The following is a 22,509-nucleotide window of genomic DNA, read 5'->3' on the forward strand; positions in this document are numbered from 1 at the left end:
TGTGTTTGGGATTTTTAACTAGCAAACTTTTCACTAGAGGGAAGATAAAGTAATTAAAGTATCTGTCTAAAGACACCTTAAGAAAATACTTTTATTTTTACATTGTACAAGTTCAGCCTAAAACTAATTAAGAGCAACATTATCAGTAGAAGGACTCAGAGACACAGATACAACCATTTTAATTCATGAGCACTTTTTGCACAGTCGTCTCAGATAAATATGGCTTATATTGAATCCTTGTTACTGCCACAGTCAAATGCTTATGACTGCATTGAATTTCAGCCTCACTGCCATCAAACATACAGATGTTTTCATCATAAGGAACATATTTACAATATGAACAGCCCCATGCAGAGCGAAGCTGTTTCTGCTTGGTAGCCACCTGGGTCGTGAACCATGGCCGCCTCCAGACAGACTGCTGATACGTGCCTTGCAGTCGCATGTATAGAGAAGGACAGAAATAACTCAGCCTAAACACCTGTGTTTTACTGCTGTGTTAGGTACAGATAAGCAGCATGAACACAGGTGAGCGGTGGTGTCTTAAAGAAAAGCAAAGTCATCAGCGCAGGAATGTACCTTCTCAGCAAAAGAAGCCTCCGCTCACAACATCAGCCACCCACTTAACAAACAGGAAAATTGCTGCTACAAATCTTCCAAACATGGCACTTTGCTTGCCTCTCGGCAGTGCTGTGGAGCATGCAGGATCAGGGCTGTACTTTTTGGGCTTTGTTTTTCTGGGAACAGCTCAACTACAGGTTATGTTGGGAAAGACTGATGCAACCCATTGAAAGTCTATATGTGAAACACTGCCGTAATTCTGACAAGAACAATGATGGCACTTTGCAAAATACTGAGGGGGGACATCTTTCCAGGCTCACGCCCCTCATGCAGAATACTTTTTAAAAGGTAATCTGTATTCTGGGTAGTAGCTCTTCCAAAACCCCTACTTTTGAATGAATGAATGATCGTTGTTGTCATTATACATACGGTACAATTAAATTATACTTAGATGTTAGTTTTCCAAATCATAATAAAAAAGTCAACTTTTTCAAATAAGACCTGAGAAATGGTGTGCAAGAAACAAACCCACTTTTTCACGGCTGCAAATATTAGAAATTATATATACTTGTGTTGTTGTTTGCTTAGAGTATGTACAAGCCTCCCCAGCAGTCAATAGTCTAGTCTCTGACTCACCTCAGTACTGCCAAAAAATGACTCTTATTCCCACTAGAAATGTCACCCGCATCTTCACGCAAAGACACACACACACACACTCAAACATATAAACAGGCCATGGCATAAAAAAATAAGGAATATGGAAAACAAGTCATTAGCAAGTTGCCTGTAGCAAAAACAAAGATGGATGCAAAATGTCACCATGAAAATCTTTATGTATGAATTGTATATACTGTATATCTATTAGCGGTGAGTTGTGCTAGAAGTCTCCCTTCCAGTGCAGATCAATGCACCGGCTCCACTGATGTTAGCAGACATGCCTCTCAGTGTTGGAATAGTAATTTTTCCCGGTGTCTGACTGGCACCACTGCAGCCCTGAATGGCTGCCAGTTCTCACTGCTGAACTGTGAACACTAGTAAAAACTGTCTATTCTCCCTTTTTGTCTCCTTCACCAACTGAAGCAACTTCCATACAAGATGAACCTTTCAGATCAGGTACTGAGACAGCAGTCGGCCGCACACCTCCCACAGCTGATTAGTGATTTTCTAAAAAAAAGAAACTTGACTAATATTCACTCTGTGGGTGTGTTTGTGTTTTCCAGAGTTCCACCGAGGAGGAGCAGCGGTTAAGCAAGTCTACCTCTCTATTAGAGAGCCAGCACCACCACCTGCTGCACTGTCTGGAGAAAACTACTGTAAGTTCATACAAACTGGACTTTAATTGTTTATTTCTAAACATGTCACAGTGTGTGTGTGTGTGTGTGTTTTTCCAGCATCACATTCTAACTTTGTAATTTAATATCTGTGCCAACATTGTGCAGTCATCCACATATTTCTCTGTAGCTGTGGCTCATTAGGTGAGAATAAGTAACAGCCTGGCATGATGTGTATAGATCTGCAGTCATTTTACATCCTCTGCTCAGTGTAGCGTAATGTCCGGTACGCTGCGTTTCCCTGATGATACACGCTCGCCTGCCTGTGTGTGATACAGACACTATTTGTTTGAGACAAGCGTGGCAAGTAGAGGACTTTTTCATGTGCTTATTATTCACTCTACATACTGTTTGTGATAGCAGGCCTACATTTAAACCATTTCTTAGAGTGGCAAGGCTGATCTTTTTTATGTTGTTGTTGTTTTTAATCTCACTGCAGGATATTTGTAGTTAGTGATGTTTTGTGTGTGTATGGATGCTTCCCAAAATATGTACTTGTTAATTTGCATATAGAGTGGCAAACGGCACAAGTGGTCACTCAAGATGCATGTGGATGCATTTTAATGTGGATCGTCCAAGATGTGTGCTAAAGCCAGATTTGCACAGAGCCAAAGTTAAAATAACAGATGTTTGTTATTGTGCAGCTGCAGACTTCACTGACATCATCTTTTAAACTACAAACTCTATGATGAAAAAAATGAGCAGACAGATGCTTACTCATATTCACACAGGTCTGTTTTGCTTTTCACCAGCTTTTATACTTAAACTTCACTTCAACTGCTAACTTTGTTTTTTGGAATTGGACATTTTGAAGCTTTAGACCTCGGTGTGCTGCAGCTGAAATCAATGCTGATGAGAGCAGTGAGTGTAAACAAACCAAAGCTAGCTGAAAGTCACTATAGAGCCATAGGGAGCAGGCATGAACTCCAGTAAGGTGATAATTCTCTGTGGTTGATTGCTGTGATTGACCCTGTTCATGTACTAATGTCATATATATTTATTGATCAGAGCGGCTTTAAGGTCATCTCGAGGTAGTGTCCCTGTGCACTCACACAGTCATGCACAAGCATATAACAAATAATACACCCTCAGGGGGAGTGATTGAAGCAGGCTATGAAGCATAGTATGGCAGGATATATACAACACTGGATCATAAATATAAAGTCATCACACATTTTTTATGATCCTCTTTCGGCCTTCTTCCCTTGTAGAACCATGAGTTTGTGGATGAGCAGTATTACCAGCAGAGCTACCTGGAAGCGGGGCTGCAGAATTACCCATCTCGAAGCCCATCCCTCTCCAGCCAAGACGGTGTGACAGGGACATGCTGCACCCGCCGAAGCAAGAAGCACCACACCCCTTTACCGAATGCCAGTGCCCCAGCACACATGCAGCCTTTGACGCACACACACACACACACACACCAACAAGGCTTGCAAGAGCTCAGCACCATTCATATCCAGCCACTCAGCACCAGGTATGTTTAAGTGTCCGTTCCCTCGGGCCTGTACATTCTGTATATTAATTTTCTGTCAGAAAGAAATGACTTTTTTGACAAAAGGTTTTTTTCTGTAGTACTGTAGCTCTCATCCACTGAAAACATTTGTCTTGCTTGTGATGTCTTTGCCTGGGGCAGTGCATTTTCATAATCTGTAACAGTTGGAACTTCATCGACTGTGACACCTGACAAGAAAGTGCTAATTTACTCTCTGATAGTTCCTAAAGCAGTTAGTCATCTGTGACAAGGCTACTTAATCCTGGGAGGCATGTGTTTATAGACATGTGCTTAGTTTTTTGTGCATGTTTATGCATGTTTAAAATTTGGTTTGGTATATATATTTTTATTATGATTTTATGGTTTGTGCTCTTTTATAAAATGTCTATATTAACACATATAACAACATTGATATCTATAGGTTGAGCTTGGAGGTTGTTAATCACTTCAACAAGCTGTGGAATCTATATGTAAACCTGTCCCGCTTCTCAATAACTTTTCTTCAATCACAGCCATTCTGGGACGCTTACCATCACAAAAATCCATCTCTCTGGAGGTCTGCTCTATCTTTTACCGTAATATTTCTCTAGGATTATCATAATCCTTGATTTTCTCCATTTTTCGTGCAGCCGTTCCAGTCTGAACATGCGCATAGATGAGCCAGCACCTTTGAACTGCCAGAGCAGCCAGATCACCACAGCAATCATCAGCATCCCCACGCCCCCAGTGACGACCCCTGAGGGCGACGCCCATCTGCCCGCAGGCCCCACCCACCAAAATGTTGTGAAGGTGTCCGCACTGTGAAAACTAGAGTGCAGGCGCGTCACACAGAAAGACAGATAAAGACTCATCGAGACAGACTGAGGGACAAGAGGAGGACTGAGAATATGATGGAGCAGAAGGCGTTCAGTCCTAGTCTGGGCCTGGCCGAGCCTGCCCTCTGCTGGTCATGTACTGTAATGACATGGACTCCTCGTGCAGATGGAGGATGGCTTTTAGATACAGTATCTTCATGTTAGTGGTCGGCATACATGTGTGTGTGCGAGAGTGGGAAAGGTGTGTATGGAGTTGTTTTAGTGATGGAGGCGAGTGAGTGTGTGCCTCCCAGGTGTCAGAGGTAAGTTCCCAAGTCATGTGTCACTGTGCACAAAGCACCTTTTTTATGATTTATGCTTCAGTTTAGTTCTTTTTTAGCAGGAGACGTGAGGGAATAAGTGAAAAACTGAAAAAGTGAAAGAAAAAAAATAGTGAAAAAAAAATAACACATAATCCAAACTTTTTCCCCCACGGTTTCAACCCTGCCCCGTTGTTTTGTGTCATTGTGGTCCACTTACCTCTCGCTAGATAAGTATGCCACCATTCCTTTTCAGGTCCAATCTCATATTCCACTAAAAAATATCTTTAAATGATAAAATGCGGTAGGTGTGTGTGTGATGGCGTTTCCGATGAGTTTCGTATTTGGGAATGAGTGCATGTGAATTTTTGCTAGATAGAGGAATTGTGATGTTTCAGGTAGGAGGTGTGTGTGTGTGTGTGCGTGTGTGTCTATATGTATGTGTGTTTCTCTCAGTTGATTGAAAACTTGTGTTTCAATTCTTCTGGAAGTCTCTATGGCTCAGTGTATGGTACGTATATTTGACTAGCTGCCACTCTGAAGGGTTCATCGCACACATTTCTGTCCAAAATTCTCAGCTACAAGGCTTTTCTTCTTTTGTTTCTCTTTTCTTTCCACACAATATATGTGCCTGTTTTGCTGCAGTAAACATTTATTTATTTATTTATTTATTTTATTATTTTCAGTCTCTCTCCCTGTTCTTGTCCCTCCCACAGCCCAACGGACCTCAAACAAAACAATGTCTCCTACAAAGACACCAAAAAAACAAAACAAAACAAAAGCAAAAAAAAAAAAAAAACGGTACTTTTTAAATTTAAACCACTACAGTTAAAAGCACAAAGGCATTCGCTGAGAATTTCTGACACAAATCTGTCCTGAGCCCGGGATCTTTGTGAATATTGTTAATAGAATATTTTGTAATATTTGACCATTGTTTGGCAGAACCAGTGAAGCTGTCCTCTCGTTCTCTCTCTCTTTTCCTCACTCTGTCTTTCTCTTCTTCTCTCTCTCTCTTTCTCTCTCGTTGTTGTCCTGTTGTATCCCTACCTCCTGTGTGATCAACAGTATGCTTTAAGTAGCCTTTGATAGCTGTCAATGTTTTTTCTTCCCCAAACTCAGCGGTCATTTTTCAAAGTTGTTGAGTATGTGTACTGTATGTGGTTAGGAAAACTTGGTGTTTGTACTTTTTGTCCTCCTCGGTGTTTCAAAGGATTTTATTTACTTTATCTTCTGGAGATATTTATAGCAGGGAAGTCTGTTGTAACGGTGACCACAGAGACATGGAGGATACATGATCCACAGATCTCTGCCACCAAAAAAAAAAGAAGAAGATAAAAAAGAAGTGCTGCTCTGTCTGTTCTCTCGCCTCCCACCCGGGCCCATATATAACTTTAGTATTACTTCTCATCAAATCCCATCAAAGTTGACCTTTGTAGCTATGGATGATGACCTTTAAGCTCTGCTAACCTCTGAGCTGCTGGCTGTTTTCATCTTGAATGTCGTTTTATGTTTAGAAGCCCCAGAGACAGTCAGGTCTGTCTGTAGGGTAGACGAGACCGCTACTGCAGTTTTACCTAAACAGGGAAGAGCAGCTTCAATCACAGCAGTTAAATGTAGATAAAATAAAATCGTGATCAAGAGCACACACACACACACACACTGGGCAGGAGACACACCGGTATCAGCCAACAGCATATTTCAAAAGCAATAGTGGAATTATATGTCTGCCCACATGTAGCTGTTGTTCCTGTAGTAAATAGACCGTAAAAGCAGCTGCAGCAAATGTGTCATGGTCTTTAAAAAGTATCAATATTTAATAATTATCTCAAGACATCTGAAAAAGCTTAACCAGATACATATGCATTTGCAGTAAGATGTAGAAAAACATACTTGCAACAGGTGGAAAATATATAGCACCGTATCAGTGCATCACTGAGACTCAGAGTCGTACCTTAAATTTTCTGATGCTAAGTTTAGGACAGATCAACAAGAAGCCAAAACAGCCAGAGTTAGAACAGCTTGTGTCTCCAGCTGTGATGTCCTTGTAGTACAATTGCTGGTCATTTAGTACTGTACACAGTTACAAGAACTGCCTATCCAGTATTAGCCTTTAGTCAAACTGTGCGTGGATTTACAAAAAAAAAAGAGACAAGCACAGACAGAGATTTTACAGAGTGTTTCTAAAAAGTGAGGTTAAAGACATTGACTTCCTATTCACAGCATAAAGTCAGATATTTATTGAAACTTGCAGGTATGACATAGGTAATGGCAGAAGTGAGGCTCCCTGTGTTTTGTTGCTGATTTCCTGCTTTCCAGGTTGATTTTTTTTTCTTTTGTCAGCTGCACTTTCAAATGACACAGTTTGAAAAATAATGTATGCATACAGTATATTCTGCTGCAAGTGTCAAAAGATTGTGTTTTATTTACAACAACAACAACAACAAACAGGTCTGTGGTTGTGTTTGTCCCTCTCTCTGTTATGTACTCCTTCTTTCTGGGCTCAGTCAGTTCTCCTTTCCCTCTTTGCTTTGCCCTCCTATGCCACCTGTCGTTGTTGAGACTACTGCTGTGCGTATCTTGTCAGGTGTTGGATATTATTTATGACCTTGTCTTGTGTCCCGACTGTGAAACGCCTGATAAAACATCTATATCTGCCACAAATACACAATCTGTGGGTTTGTTTCTTCACTCCCCCTTCTCTACGGGTGTTGCAAATGTGGGAACATAAGGTGTTGGCTTGTAGTTACATATGTAGCCTCAGTGGTTGGTCTCTGTGCTCTCTCAGGCTCTCAGTTTTAGGGGACATCCTGGGATGGAGGAGAGGATCTTGCGGAGTTCAGAGTGAAACTGCTTGGTGACAAAAGTGTAAATGAGGGGATCCACTGCAGCCTGCACACAGGTCAGCACCACGGCTGAAGTCTCCAGCTCCATCAGCAACTGTAAGAAAGTAAGAAAAACACAAAAGATTTGAAAAGTGCAGTGTGCGAAAATGTTTCCCTCTGACACACACACAGGGATGTGATGAATTCTGATGCTGTATTTAGTGAAGAGAAAAGTCTGACGGTGACACAGCCTGTCCAAAACATAAATAAATACAGCGTCCACACTCACTCTATGACGCGCGTCCTGCGATGTGATGAGTGTGTTTATAAGCAGAATAACCACCATGGGCACCCAGAAAAGTGTGAACGCAATGATTATGTAACCGAACCGCTGGGCCAGCTTCCCCTCCATCTGTTTCTTCCCCCGCTCTCTGGCCCCGGGTGTCAGCAGACACACTGCGCCGACGATTTCCGGGGGTCTTCCAGGGACGCCTGCCGTGGACGTGCCCGCACTGCCTCCTTCCTCGTCCACTAAAAGCACAGTCCGTCTGGAGGGCAGCGGGCTGCTGGAGCCCACAAGCGGCAGAGCCCTGAAGGGGGCCTGATGAGCTGTGCCTGGTGCTGAAGCGGGGGGGATGCTCGGCCAGCCCCACACCTGCTTCGGCACCGTCGGCCTCAGCTGGACCCCACGGTTGAACACTTTCTTTCGGTGCTGCCGTACAACTTTGAATATGCGCGCGTAGTGGATGACGATCACAGTCAGAGACAGTCCCCACACCGGCACCAGCACGTATGGTCCAAATGGATCCGAATGTCGAGGAGGGTCGTCGGTACGGCCCCCGGCGTGTGGACGGTCGAGCATGTAGCAGAGCGCCTTTTTGGAGAGAATCAGAGAAACTACAGCCAAAAGGAGGCCGCATGCCCAAATGGACGTAATCCAGAGACGGACCCTCGCTTTCCTCTTCACGGTTTGAAAAGGAAAGGCGATGGCTTGGAAGCGCTCCACGCTGATGCTCACCAGCGTGAGCAGCTGGACGCAGCTGCACAGGGCATAGGTGAACTGCTGCACGGTGCACGCATACATCTGGCCGCACTTCACAGGACGCAAAACGGAGAAGAGCAGCAGCGGCGTGTCCACGGAGCACTTCAGGAGGTCACTGGCCGCCAAACTGACGAGCAGCGCATTGTTACAGGTCTGGAGGCTTCTAGTTCTGAACACCACCCAGCAAATCCACAGGTTTCCAGGCAAACCAACAATTAATGTCAAAGTTAGGACTGTGCAGTTGAATACAAAAAACACAGTATTTATGCCAGTCTCATAGTCAGCAGCTGTGTTGTTCCATAAAACGTCAACATCCATCATCTCATACTGTGCCTCCTGTCTTTAGGTTTTTAAAGACAAAGATCTCCTCCATACTTCTTACAAAATTCACCTCCTGGTTACAGTCTAGTGCTGAAGAAGAGAAAGAACATTCACCTGTCCTGCAGGATTTAAATTGGTAACATGCAGGCTGGAGAACAGCTTCAAGTGGACCACTAATTTAGATTAATTTATTCAAGGGTTTTGGCTTTTGTGGTTGCCCAGCACTGAATGGGTGAATTGGCAGCTGATGAGCCTGTAATCAGGAGCATGTGGAGTTTCCTGACCTTGGTGTGTCCTGTTGGACAAATTACATACAGCACAGTCTGCTTCCTATCAGGTAAGACTGAGGCAGGGACGAAATGTGCTCTACTGACAGCCGAGTGCCCTTTAATGTCCCTCAGACCACTACAGAATCCAGTCTGACTGTAAAGTCACATCTAATACTGATTTTGTTTGTTATTTTATCTCAGATTGTCTTGATATTATACACGGTTCTTTGCAATTCTTTGTAATTTTACATTCTGTCAATGGCATTTCTCAATATCCACTACTAAAATATGTAAAGACACAAATAGCAGTCCTCTTTAAACAAAACAATGAGTGATGGTTTCACAGCTGGATAACAAACAAAAAACAATACTTGCAAAGTTATTTATTGATGAAATAATAGTAACATTACATATGGTGTAAAATAATTAAGAAAAAAAATACAGAATTTGAAGGTAATGTCTTAGACCCAAAGTGCAATTGTTTTTTTTAATTCACATCCTGCTATAATAACTCATGTACAGAACAGGACAGCAGAAAACAGGACAAATGGAAATGCAGATTAACAGAACAGACGTCAGTGTTTCATGAGTTCTTCCATGTACGCTGCATTCATACGATAAGCTGCCATCCAGTTGTAAGCTACACTGTAATAGCTTTGGTAACTCTGCTCCTGAAAAGGTGACGTGGAGCTGTAGTAATCATTCCAGGCTCGGTAGCAGTCTCTCCAGTAAGAATCAGCACTCCACTCCTCCTCTTCTTCTTCTTCTTCCTCCTCCTCCTCCTCCTCCTCCTCCTCCTCCTCTTTCTTGGGGCAATCTTCTTCATCCCTTTCCATTTTCAGTTCTCTTTTCATCTTTTCTGAGAGCTTTTTGCTCTGTTTCCCAGTGTCCTTTTTCATCTTTTTTGATTCATCTCTGTGAGCCTGTGCCGGAGCTGTCTGATTGGTTTGCCTGCCCGGTACAGATTTGCTGCTTTCAGGCTGAGACAAATCTCTCCTACTTGTTGCGAAGGGTGTCTGGTCGTACAATCTGGATGCAGAAGGTTTAGGCACACTGTGTGTCTGTGTAGTTCCAGACTGAAGCTCAGTCAAAGCTCTATATTTAGCTCCTCGTGTGGTTTGAGTTGAGCCTCCCAGAGTCACATCATCCTGGCTCTTCTCCATATCACAGTGAGAGCTTGAAGATGTAGACGCTATCTTTGGAAGTGACGCATTAGATTTCCACCGTGTACTATTTAGTGATAAGCTCTGAGCTTGATCATCAGTAAGTGTGACGGACACCCTGTGCTCGTCCTGATCATTGCTGCCATCGTCCTCTCGGCCTCTGTACTCCCTGATGATCTCCACTGATCTCCCCAGCCCTGTGGTGATGAAGCTGTGGAAGTCTTGCTCTGCTTCCTCAAAGGTCATAAACCTTGACCCGCAATTCTTAAATGAGCTTAGAGGTGGGATTTTTGGCAGAGCGTCCTGCAGCTCCTTTCGTGTTGGCATCACTTGAGGAGTCTGTGGTAGAGCGTCCTTTGTGGAGAATGTGTTTGTAGCCATCTCCTCATCCTGCACTGCCTGTCTGGGTGCTAGATGAGTCATTTTTGGCTTCCTGTGCTCTACAACTACATCCCCTAAGGAATCAGATGTAGGGACTTCACTCTTTGTGCGCCTCTTCTCGGCTCTAGAGAACAGCTGGGATACAGTGCCTGGAGTGGTGGCTTCAGTGCAGACCTCCCAGTCACATGGCTCATCCATCAACCCTGGTTCTAAGATGGCTGAAAGGACAGCACAGAGATGATACTTGGAATTACTTTTCTTAAGTAACACTAAATTAACAGGCCTAATATAATGATAAGTTGACAACGTTACACGTGCTGCATGGAAGAAAAAACAAAGATGGAGGAACTCACATGGCAATGCAGACAAAGTGAGACCACACTTTTGAGCGATGGCCATCATCCGGTTCTCCTCCTCACCATGGCAACAGTATGTCACGGCCAGCCCCTGAGTGCCTGCAAACAAAATGTAATCTTGATGAGGACCCATTTAAATAACAGGAAGGAAAGGAGAGCATAAGAAGTGTAATCCTTGGATGACAGGTGCAGTCACACATAAACATACACTCAGTGTATGTTTAAGCTGTGGGATTAATGAACCGCTCCTTTCCAGGAAAACACACATATTAAGATAATCACAATTAAATGCAGATGACTTGGAATCCATTGACCTTCCTAGATGAATCAAGCTTAATAATACTTAGTGACTAAAACTAATCTTCAATAATTTAATCAAATTTATAGCAACAAAATAAAGTAGAATTATTCTGAAAGAGAGAAAAAAATATGCCCACTGTGAACAAATGAGTGCAGCAAAACAAACTATGTTCTGATCTTAAAGTGACATTAATATTTACCCTAAAGCCATTTTGGTCTTTTGACTCAAGCTGGTGTGCAGCTTAATACAACATGTCATTTCCCTGAAAATGTGAAAAAAATAATAGAGGACATATTCTGCAATGATGATGCAACTCCTCGACAAACAATCCCTCCAGCTGCGGTGTCATCAGCCACCTGGGCTGCCTGTCTGCATGAAGGTGAAGTCGCTGAATATCAACAAGGACATTTGTGTTCAACTAACAGCAGTGGTGTGGAGACTTACCAAAACGCCCAGCTCGTCCAATTCTGTGCATATATGTTTCCCAATCCTGCGGCACATCCAGATTTACCACCAAGTTGACTTTCTCAGCATCTATACCTCTGGAAGTCTGAAACAAAAAGGATAAACAAATGTGTTTGCAGAACTAAAAGCAATGAATGATGTTTGTTTTTCAATTTCTGCCTGTATCTGCCACTCATTCTATGTATTATTTAATTGAGAAAGTATTCATGTTAAATAAATCATTGGTAGCCAAGGCCTTTGTTTTCTTACAGAATAGGGTCACATGATAGAAACATGGTGTATCATCTCACCAGATCTGTGGAGATGAGGACTCTGCATTGGTACTGCTTCAGCTTTGACATGGCCTCCAGTCTCTGGTCCTGACTCAGCCCACCTGTGCAAGTCACACAGAGTCACACAGAGTCTCATTACATCTGATCAACTAAAGCAGTCAACCTCATAAATACCCGTTTGTCCATTCTTTCATGAATGCCAACCAATACTTGGGGTAACTTAAAAATTATTATAATAATTATTAAATGTAGATAGATAGATAGATAGATAGATAGATAGATAGATAGATAGATAGATAGATAGATAGATGTACATCTACATCTATTTATCTATTGTCTTATGTTGTGACGCAAAGCAATTAAACATATCCGTTTTCATGTTTGTGCTAAGCTGTTAGCCTTCTTACCTGAGATATAAACAGCAGGTAAGCCTTTGGAGGACAGGGTGTCTGCCAGGTTCTGGGCCCTGTGTGAGCAAGGGCCGTTAAAATGCATTTCACATAATGTTTTTTTTTTTTCCCACATCACCTTCAGTTCAACATTGTGCGACAATACAATCCATGACTGATATATGTCACTTTGTGGCAATACAGCACAAAGTGTATGTACTGTATGAAGAGGAGGATCACAACATTAAATCCCTTGTTACCTTGTGTGTAGGTTGGAAAACACTAGAGCTTGATTGAATGGGATTTTACTGAAGAGCTCCAGTAAGTGCTGCACCTTCTCCTCAAAAACCTTGTGAGGCAATGGATGAGACTGCACCAGCTTGTAATACTGCCTCAAACCTGGAAGGGCACGTTAACACAAGGACAACACACTCATGAGTAAATTCTGTCCTATGTGACCCTGCTGGAAGATGTTAAGTCACTGATGTGTGATGCCATTTTTTGCCATTTATTCTCTACATTGTATCAAAGTAAGCACAAAGCCTGACTGTGATCCCGTCAAGAGGAGAAGAATATTTTCAATATCACTGCTGCATGTTAGTCTGCCTAATGTCACCTCAACCCTCAGATGCCTGACAGGAAATAACAGTTCATATTACAAACTCAGCCATGCAGTCTTATTATGAGAGGGTCTGTGTTACCAGCACAGCAGACATATGCAAGTGATCAGTCAAGTATTAGGTACCTAAAGTTTGTCATTATCTGTTTATCTCCGTCTTACCTTTCAAGCCCATGTCACTGGGATTGAGTCTAACAAAGGTGGGCTCTCTCATGTAGCGGGTAAGGTGCTGGGCAAGGTATTCTGGGTAGGTTGCAGAAAGTGCAAGCATCTGTTTGTTCACAGGCAGAGAGGAGAAGATCCAGCTGAAGAGAAACAGAGAGATGAGTAAATATCAGATAATGTGGACACAGGATTTGGAAAGCATGCTCTTGTACTCCTGCTGCCATTCTGTGATATTGTTTTTTATCCATCTTACTTTATCTGCTCCTGGAAGCTGCCCTCCTCCAGCAGTTTGTCTGCTTCATCCAGAACAAACAATCTTATGCTTGCAGTGGACAACATCCCCAACTCAATAAGCTGCTTGATGCGACCTGAGTACATAACCAGGAATGTTGTTACAAAACTGGAAGATGATCACATGAACTCTAGATGTCCTTTAATATCCCAGCGGCCTCTTACCAGGTGAGCCCACGGCTATGTGACACTTCTTCAGACGGGGTTTGTCCTGACTCACAGGCCTGCCCCCAATAAAAACATGGCACTGCAGGCCCTCCATAGAGCAGCTGATGGCCATGACCACTGAGTGGATCTGCACCGCAATCTCACGTGTAGGAGCCAACACAAGAACCTGTAGGCAGTAAAGGATTGGTTATGAAAGTTATGTATCAACAACCAGATTATTGGGGGCAGATTAAGGACAGGCAGGTGCTGCACAGTTCCCACTCAATAAGACCCCACAGCTAATCAGATTACAGTGCACTACAATGTAGGCAATTCCATGTAACTTTGTCTTATCGATAATTGTTCTCTTCCATTTATACTTTTGACACTAAGCTGCTTAAATTTATCAGATTAACCCAAAGTGATTACTACTGAAGACCATCTGTTTGCAAAATGCTCATTTCAAAATAAAACTTCCCATTCTCCTCTGATGACACATGAATGTTGAATATAACTGAGAAAAGAAGTATAAGCATGACTTATGGGCTCCACTGGGGTGAATCCACTCACCTGAGTTGCAGGATTCTCCAGCACCAGAGAGTCGAGGGCTATGGTGCAGAACACACACGTCTTCCCTGTGCCAGACTTGGCCTGTACAATCAAATCTGAAACAAGAGACGGACAATGAGGCGCTGCACAATTAGTCAAGATTCATCACAATCACACTTTTGGCATCCACAATTAATTACACCTGATTAGGAGAGCCTAATCTGCTGCATCAAAACAAGTACCTCCCGTCCGCAGTTTAACCATCTGACCAATCACAGGTGTTTACCCACACAGCTTTGCAGCTGCAAAAGCAAGCTGTTTCACTACACAGGCAACATCTAAAAGGGAAAGCAAGTGGACCATATCACCTGTATTTATGGACATCAAAATACATTTCATATTTTATATTATTTTATGTTAATATTTTATTATCCATGGCTGATTTTCAGAGTACATGGACCATTCCACCAAATCAGTGCCATTTACATCCCCATGAGATTATTTGTATAAATATATATTAAAATTGACTGTAAAACACATCTTATTAAGGAAATTGTCTTGAACCTTGACCTGATTGCCAGCTTAATATAAATAATTGCAATTATTTAAAAAAAGCCTACTAAACCTAGTTAAAATTAGCACATTGTGTTTGTCCCCAGTCTCTAATACAACAGTGTACCATGAAATATAATAATTAAAATCAAATAGAAATGTTTTATTTTTTACATTGTTGTATGACTCTATGTTCCATCTCTGATTTAAAGATGTTTTTTTTAATAAATGTATAATACTGTAGTTAAAATACACATTTTAGTCATGTCCCCATGTTTTAACTCAGTCCTGTTACCCTAACACATCCCTCTCTATAAAAAAAAATTGGAATGTGAGATGCGAACTGAGATCTGGTCCAGGACGTCCATGTGTAGATTTGTTGTTCAACAGTTTCACTTTGTACAACGTTAACTGTTTACATGCTGTTAAACACTGTTTAGACTCAGATATCAAAACGAATATGTTGAAACCATAAACCCAGAGAAAAGAACCGAACAAGAGGAAGTGAGGAAGAAAAGAAAAGGTGACTGAGCTAAATGTAGCATTGTCAGCATAGTTATGAACTTTAGGCACAGTTGGTCTGTTTTATGTATCTCTGTTACATACAGATTCACCTTTGTATTTATTTTCCAAACATGTGATTAGGGCATGAGGCTGTTGATGACACCGAGAAGGAGAGAAGACGGGAGGACATTAAGGAGTCCAAAGTCATCAAATCCAGATTATGAGACATTTCTCAGACATAGTCCTAATATGACAGGAGGTCATCCTGTCCATCAGCCCATTCAAGAAGCACATAGACCTGTCAGCAGGTTTACCAAACTATAAAGCCAAGTGTCCCCTCAGACTCACACTGTCTGTCTGATTTATTAGGTTTCATATAAAGTGCATGCAGAGCCAAACCAAGTCAACTGGTTTCTATGTGGACCGACCCACGCAGTTATTCGTACCCACCGAGTCCGCAGCGCCCCAGTGGGATCGCCTTGAGCTGGATCGGGGATGGTTTCTGAAACCCTGCGGAGGACAGTCCGTCCAGCACGGCCTGAGACAGCAGCAGGGATCCGAAGTCGATCCCCTCCGACAGAATTACATCTTCAGTCCGCTTTCGCGTTTCGATGTCGTGAGCTGCTTTCCTCATGGAGGCAGCCATATTTCCTGAACTGTTTACCGCCCGTGAACTCAGGAGGTTTAAGAGCAGCGGCGGAGCTGTGCTTACATCGCCCTCTGGTGGCAAGGAGGGGAACTACACTATGACGCTGAGATAACCAGGCTCCTACACATTCAGCTCTGCAACGACTTCAACACATGACAGAAAAAAAACAAAAAGGTGCAGATAGATAATCATACCGTTAACTGTAAAGTGACGATTTACTGCATTATTATTGTCATAAGACACAGTCTGTGTCCTCCCTGCCCCCCCCCCCCAGGTAATTTTAACAATCAAACAGCAATAGTCTGATTGTTTGATACAATGCCTCTAATTCGCAGTAGAAATTGATTTAATACAGAATCCCTGCTTCGTTACTCACAGGCTGCTATAAAACCAGCAATCATGGAAAGTGCCGTCTTAGAGGATATTAGACAGAATTATTGTCTGCACAATCCGGATCTATGGATTTGGTTTTAAATCCATGGAAAATAAGAAGTCATCTAGAGACTGTCCCCTCTCACAGGGCTTATTAAGAGGGTCCTGACACCCTCTTCTTCTCTGAACTTGCACCAGAACATCAACCATGCAGCTGCAGAGAAAAAATAAATAGATTTTTTTAAAGAAAGCACCTCCTTTTTTCACCTTTATTTTTTTATTGTGTGAACCTGCAGTGAGCATTTTGGACCTTTGTGAGTTGGATTTGTTTGTACTTGGCCTGCTGGCACTTTGTTAACACTTGCATCAGCAAGTAAACGGACCCACTGGGTTTCGCATACTGCGGATCAGTCCTTCATCTCATCCACACTGTGCAGAATGGAGAGTGTTTCCTACCATGAAGACTCCTTCTCATCAAACAGCTCAGCCAACACAGAGATCCTGTCCCGGACTGGTTACACAATACTGGCTGTTATCATGGGTTCGTTCTCTGTGGCAGGAATTATCCTCAACCTGCTGGTCATTGTGGTGACAGTCAAACACAGACAACTACGGCAACCGCTGAGTTACGCCCTGGTTAACCTTGCCATTTGTGATCTGGGCTGTGCTGTGTGTGGAGGCCTGCCCACCACAATCACCAGTGCAATGGGATACTTCAGCCTGGGACGTGTGGGCTGCGTGTTAGAGGCCTTTGCTGTGGCTTTTTTTGGTGAGTGGAGAAGAGGTTGTTTCTTTTCACAGTGGAATAACATCTTAACATCTTCCTTCTCTTCTTTCAGGGATAGCAAGTCTGTGTACGGTAGCAGTCATCTCTCTTGAACGCTACGTAGTGGTGTGTTATCCCATGGGTGCTGTCCTGTTCCAGACCAGGTACAGTGGATACTTAAACACAGCAGCAGCAATTTGCAAGTGTGTCTCTAGCATGTGAGTCGGCATCTCTGTCATCTTCAGGCATGCAGTCGGTGGAGTGGTTCTGTCCTGGGTGTGGTCGTTTGTGTGGAACACTCCGCCTCTCTTTGGATGGGGAAGTTATGAGTTAGAAGGTGTAAAAACGTCCTGTGCTCCTAACTGGTACAGCAGAGATGCTGGGAACATGTCCTACATCATCATATACTTCTTCCTTTGTTTTGCTGTGCCCTTCTCCGTCATCATGGTGTCCTATTCTCGGTTGTTGTGGACCCTCCGGCAGGTCAGTAATGAAGAGGAGGCCACATATTCCTGTAGCTCTGTAGCTTGGTATCACAGACTTTTCTCATATTTTCAGGTGACAAAGCTGCAGATATCAGAGACTGGAAGTACAAATCGGGTGGAGGTACAGGTGGCCCGCATGATAGTGGTGATGGTGTTGGCCTTCCTTGTCACCTGGCTGCCCTATGCTGCCATGGCCCTTGCTGTCATCATAGACTCCACTCTTTATATAAACCCTGTCATCGCTACTATACCAGTTTACTTTGCTAAGAGCAGCACGGTCTACAACCCCATCATATACATATTCATGAACAGACAGGTAATCTTCCATCAATCACATTGTAAATGATGTATGCATCAGAACTAACATAAGGCTTGCTGTGTGTTTCTAGTTCCGTGGCTACGCCGTTCCAGCTGTTCTTTGTGGATGGAACCCGTGGGCCTCAGAGCCACAACTATCTGAGAATGAAACCACTGTCATCTCTCTGAACAAGAGTCAAAGAGTCTCACCAAAGCAGTCTTTGAAAGAATAAGTGTCTCAAATCTGCCATCCTCTCGAGACAGCTCCAGATCTTATAGACATGAGGTATTGATCAGTCTCCACGTATCTGATTTTTCTTCTTCTGTCTTGTTTTCTAGCACTAATATTATTGATTATCTCACTTTCAGAATATAAAGCTATGTCTGCTGTATTAGTTGTTTAAATGTGTTAATAACACACTTACTGAGGCTGTGCTAAACACCAGTAAACCCCTCTCGGAGTGATATTATTCTAAAGATAAATGAAAGGAAATATTTTTTTTTTCATTTTTTTTATTAGGTGTACACATCCTTTTTGCTTCTTAAGGTCTGTCTTCTAACATGGTACACACCCCTCACACACCAACAGACCTTTTCCACCCTTATATGACCTTTATGGCTTTCATCATTTAAAAAATAATATTAAGAATAATAAAAAAAAAACAATAATCAGTGTCTTATACTCCTTTGCAACTTTGATACTTCATTCCAGCCTTTTGGATCCAGCATGTTTAACAGCAAACAAATAAAAAAAAAACCTGTCATCAGTTTCGTCAAGTCTCACAGTTTGATCATTCACAGTCATTTCTACCTTCCTAAATAAACACAAATGCAATCATACTTATCCTATTACCATGGCTTTTTTTATTGATTACAGAAATATTGCTATGACTTTCATTAAAGAAAAAAAACAAAAAAAAGCCAGACTGTGAATAGCTGTATCAAACCTGTACACTGTTATATATACAGAGTGAGGGATTATCTATGTACATGCTACATACTGTCACACTCTGGGAAAAATAAGTAGTCCTTCTGACAGGCACAGACGTGGGATCACTTTTGACATTTCTACATTCTTTTAAAGAAAAAAATGCAGAAATGACCCGAGGTCAGTGCCTGAGGTGCAGGGAATTCTGATCTACACTCACACAGGCCATCTCATAGATACAGTACATGTTAACATGTGGACAGATTGGTTTGTGAAACAGTTGTGTGCTTGAAGGACTGGCTTTGGTCTTGTTGTTCCTGGCAGCTTGTGATAATAACAGCATGAAACAACAGTGTGTCTGAGAGCTTCAACTTCTGATGAACACTCAGAGATAGTATCGCCTGTTAGACAGGCTGCAGAGCTGCTGTGCTACACAACGAGGGGTAGTGTCAGCCTATTTCTGTGTGTATCACAGCTAGGAACGTAATAGTGCAGACAAGAATTGCTAACTACCTAACATGCTATGGAAGGTTTAAAAAACAATGACCCCATAATGACCCCTGTGAACTATGACTACACTGCAGCTACCCAGCTATAATTACAAAAATATCTAGTTCTATGCTGATATCTGAGTTTTTTATGTTATTTGTTTTGTCCTCTGTCCTGAAATCTTGTATTGGTCAGACTGTGTGGTCCCAGCACCGCACACTGTTGCCATGCAGTGTTGTTATTTAACAATCTCCAGATGTTAATGTGGTGTAAAAAATCATATCAGGAAAAATTGAAAAGGAGGTATTCATTTTTTTCCAGCTATTTCACATACCAATAAAAACACCTGTGTTTAATACAGAAACATGCTTAGAGATGACAAGAAAAGGACATGGGACAAGGTAGTCTCTGTGAACGACGACATTATGGTCAAATTAAGAATGAAAGACATAGAAGACTGACAGGGTGATTCTTCACATACACTTTAAACCAGCTTTGCAAAGGGTTTCAGGCCATGTTTAGTATTCTCTGCTCTACTGGGGAGGGGGGGGGCATATCTGTACCTCACAGTATCCATAAAATGACACCAGCAATAAGTCCTGAGCTCAAGGAATGTGCAACACGTCCTCAGCCAGTCAACTACCATAGAGACTGAGAACAGCATCCTGGAAATATCATTGCTTTCTGACAAGTAAATCATATCATTATATATATACAAATTTTAATCCTTAAAAATAGAAAAAATAAAGTAAAAATAAATGCACGTTAGAGTCTGGGGAGAGAAAGGTGGGGCTGCTGAATCATCTACTCATGATCTAAAGAGGTAAAGTTAGGTGCAAAGAGAACAGTTCGTCATCAACATCTGTGTGACAGACAACTTTGGAGTCAAGGCAAAATCCAAAAGGGGGGGGGGGGGGGGGGTTAGGAGTAAGCAGGTGAGGATTTGTACACTTCCTTTACCTCTCTCCTTCAGTGTTGTCCCTCTACAGCAATGTGACACCTGGGATTCCTGTCTGCTACTTGTATGTGGATTGCAGAGTGTTTTCACATGTAGTGTTTAGTGAGTTCTTTATTTATTTTGGTTTATCAATTTGATTCTTCTTCATTCTTTTATCGCTACTGTGTACTTTACATCCTACTCTGCTCGAGCGACTGATGAGGTAACGCAATGACAGCCACCCTGACCTCTACTGGACAATAAGGTGCAAAAGTTTATCTCTGTAAACTCCAGTGATATACACACTTTCAAGTGAACCATCAGTATGTGTGTATGTGTGAAGAGAGGATGAGAGAATAGAGAGTGTTGTTTTTAGAGATCATGTAATAAAGGGTTGAGAGATAGGCAAAGGTTTAGGTGCAATATTTAGAGTTTGGATTCAGGCTGAGGTGTGTTATGAAAAAAGCAGAGTTCTACAGCTCAGTCTCTTTATGTACAACACTAGGCTGAACAAAAGGGAAAACACAACAGAGAGCGACAGGGTTTCAGCTCCCTCTTTCTTTGCCCACTTTGACTTCTTTACAGCTCACTGATACAGCCTTTTTTTCAGTCAGCTCACGGCCCAAACGCTGCCCTCTTCTGGTCAGCAGCGGTAGTAGCAGCAGCAGCAGCAAGGAGAGTCTTCTACTCCCCTACTTTTCTTCCAGCATTATGCACATTTTTGAACTTTTTTTTTATTTTAGGGCTAAGCCGAGTCTTTAGATTAGAGTATGAATTCTTCAGCCTTAGTTCTGTGTGGTTCTGTTGTCATTGTGTGTGTGTGTGTGTGTGTGTGTGTTTCTCTTCTGTGTGTGTGTGTTTATGTGGCAGGGTGTGTGTTTGTGTCACTCCACCAGGGTGTGTGCGGCAGGGTCAGTGAATGTATGTCTGACTAGACAGCTCCACGTGTCAGTGTCCTCCTCATCTCATCGGCCCCGCCGGCACTAAAACAACACACTCTGCCTCCTGCTCTTTCCTTGGGCTGAGATAGAGAGGGAGAGACAGAGAGAGAGATGTAATTAAAAAGTGTTTGATTTGGACACAGAAACATTCCACATACCTGCAAATTTCACTCCATGCCAGCAAAAACATTTTACACACAAAAGGGCCAAAAGTACTGCACACACACACATATACACACACAGGGCTGCAACATTGGGGTTTTAACGTTGATTAAAAACAATGAAAGCCCTTAAAGACCACCTCAAAAATACAAAATGTGCCTCATTGAAAAATAGCACAGGACCTATGTGTAGGATTTAGGGGTATCATATGCATTTAATATTGTGCTTTCATTCATTTATGTCTTTGCTATCTTAGAATGAAGGATTTTATATATATTGGTAACTTCTCCTTCATAGTTCATAATTCATGATGAGGAGGAGTAAAAAATAAACTGTATATAGTTGGTTGTAATCTGCACCCTCACCACTAGATGGCACTAAACTCAACACACACTGGTCCACTAGATGTAAAATAGTATTCAATTGACTTTCTGGTGAGTAATTGATGTACAAACAGCACACTCATATACCCACTGCCTCTTCAACTTCATGAGGGTTAAACAGTTTTAGAAATCAGCTGATGATGTTTCTGCAGTTTCACGTGTATGATCTATTTATTGAGTTATCATATTAGTTTTAACTAACCATACAGCGGAATCAACTTCTCTCTACAACTGTTAAAAACAAAAACTGAACACTATAAGCATCATGACATGTAGATCTTACTGCTTAACGTCCTTCAAATTTGCATTCACTCTCCTGAAAAGGCTAGATTTTGGAATTTAGCTGCAGGGATGTTGCCTACATTCAGCCTCAGTAAGCATTAACATGTGTGGATACTGATGTTGGTTTTAAAGGCCAGGCTTGTTGTTTTGAGCACAGAAAAACACAGCAATATCATGAGCACTGTTAATCCAAACTGTGAGACACATGTATTTAATATGTTAAAAGAACTTTTAGATGTTTGTGTTTGAATTTTTAAAGTACCTGTAATCTTGTCAATCCTCTCTGCAGAGGGACATTTTCATGTTTTAACAGTAAGATAAAAAAACATCTACTAGAAAACTGAGTACACTGTTTTCTGAAACAGCACAAACCACAAATTATACTTACCAAAACCTTCAACACACTTTAGTAAAGCACTCATATTCATGCTGATGAAAAAAGCATTTATAGCACACAAGCAAACAAACCCACACCACACAAAACCCTCACTTACAGACACAACAAAAGGCTACATCTCTCGCTGCAGAAACCTAAACAGGACTGCAAATGAAAACAATCAAATGACTCCCTGTTCTCTGATCGCATTCTTCACTTTTATGAATACAGTGTTGCCCCTTTGATCCCTGAAATGAACACTAGGAGTGGCTCACTCTGAGAAACAAAAGAGGATTAGGGAAGTGAAACTTGAGCTGATGCTACAAGGTTTGAAAT

At 42.0% G+C, this 22,509-nt stretch overlaps 5 protein-coding genes across 13 annotated transcripts in view; 2 read left to right on the plus strand and 3 right to left on the minus strand.

Moving 5' to 3' along the window:
- kcnd3 (potassium voltage-gated channel, Shal-related subfamily, member 3) overlaps nt 1–7,025 on the plus strand; it is an 80,743-nt gene extending 73,718 nt beyond the window's left edge. For all 3 annotated transcript variants that reach the window (XM_028410915.1, XM_028410916.1, XM_028410917.1), the window contains exons 6-9: nt 1,639–1,671; nt 1,779–1,871; nt 3,101–3,366; nt 4,014–7,025. In XM_028410915.1, coding sequence (XP_028266716.1) covers nt 1,639–1,671; nt 1,779–1,871; nt 3,101–3,366; nt 4,014–4,188 — 567 coding nt within the window. In that variant the 3' untranslated portion in view covers nt 4,189–7,025. The remainder of the gene's footprint in view (nt 1–1,638; nt 1,672–1,778; nt 1,872–3,100; nt 3,367–4,013) is intronic.
- A 254-nt stretch (nt 7,026–7,279) lies between these two features.
- LOC114438223 (D(4) dopamine receptor-like) lies at nt 7,280–8,680 on the minus strand. Its single transcript, XM_028409431.1, has 2 exons — nt 7,622–8,680; nt 7,280–7,435 (listed from the first exon to the last, which is right to left on the minus strand). The coding sequence occupies exons 1-2, from the start codon at nt 8,678–8,680 to the stop codon at nt 7,280–7,282; spliced, it is 1,215 nt and encodes a 404-aa protein (XP_028265232.1).
- A 640-nt stretch (nt 8,681–9,320) lies between these two features.
- Nucleotides 9,321–15,775, minus strand: ddx20 (DEAD (Asp-Glu-Ala-Asp) box polypeptide 20). The gene is made up of 11 exons (XM_028410106.1): nt 15,557–15,775; nt 14,072–14,166; nt 13,520–13,688; nt 13,317–13,431; nt 13,061–13,203; nt 12,540–12,678; nt 12,298–12,356; nt 11,909–11,991; nt 11,598–11,703; nt 10,850–10,951; nt 9,321–10,714 (listed from the first exon to the last, which is right to left on the minus strand). Exons 1-11 carry the CDS (start codon nt 15,750–15,752, stop codon nt 9,528–9,530), a joined length of 2,394 nt encoding a protein of 797 aa, XP_028265907.1. The 5' UTR covers nt 15,753–15,775; the 3' UTR covers nt 9,321–9,527.
- A 790-nt stretch (nt 15,776–16,565) lies between these two features.
- Nucleotides 16,566–17,908, plus strand: parapinopsina (parapinopsin a). The gene is made up of 5 exons (XM_028409432.1): nt 16,566–16,896; nt 16,967–17,057; nt 17,139–17,376; nt 17,452–17,694; nt 17,768–17,908. Exons 1-5 carry the CDS (start codon nt 16,566–16,568, stop codon nt 17,906–17,908), a joined length of 1,044 nt encoding a protein of 347 aa, XP_028265233.1.
- Nucleotides 17,909–18,516: 608 nt separating this feature from the next.
- LOC114438146 (cyclin-dependent kinase 17-like) overlaps nt 18,517–22,509 on the minus strand; it is a 31,537-nt gene continuing 27,544 nt past the window's right edge. For 5 of the 7 annotated variants that reach the window (XR_003670968.1, XR_003670967.1, XR_003670966.1 and 2 more), the window contains 2 exons: nt 22,292–22,338; nt 18,517–21,050 (listed from right to left, as the gene is read on the minus strand). Coding sequence is in view for 2 of the 7 variants with exons in the window: in XM_028409301.1 (XP_028265102.1) it covers nt 21,013–21,050 (38 nt within the window). In the remaining 5 variants the exon portion in view is untranslated. The remainder of the gene's footprint in view (nt 21,051–22,291; nt 22,339–22,509) is intronic. The other 2 variants (XM_028409301.1, XM_028409299.1) reach the window with 1 other exon arrangement.

Source organism: Parambassis ranga, chromosome 7, assembly GCF_900634625.1.
Source record: "Parambassis ranga chromosome 7, fParRan2.1, whole genome shotgun sequence".
NCBI lineage: Eukaryota > Metazoa > Chordata > Actinopteri > Ambassidae > Parambassis > Parambassis ranga.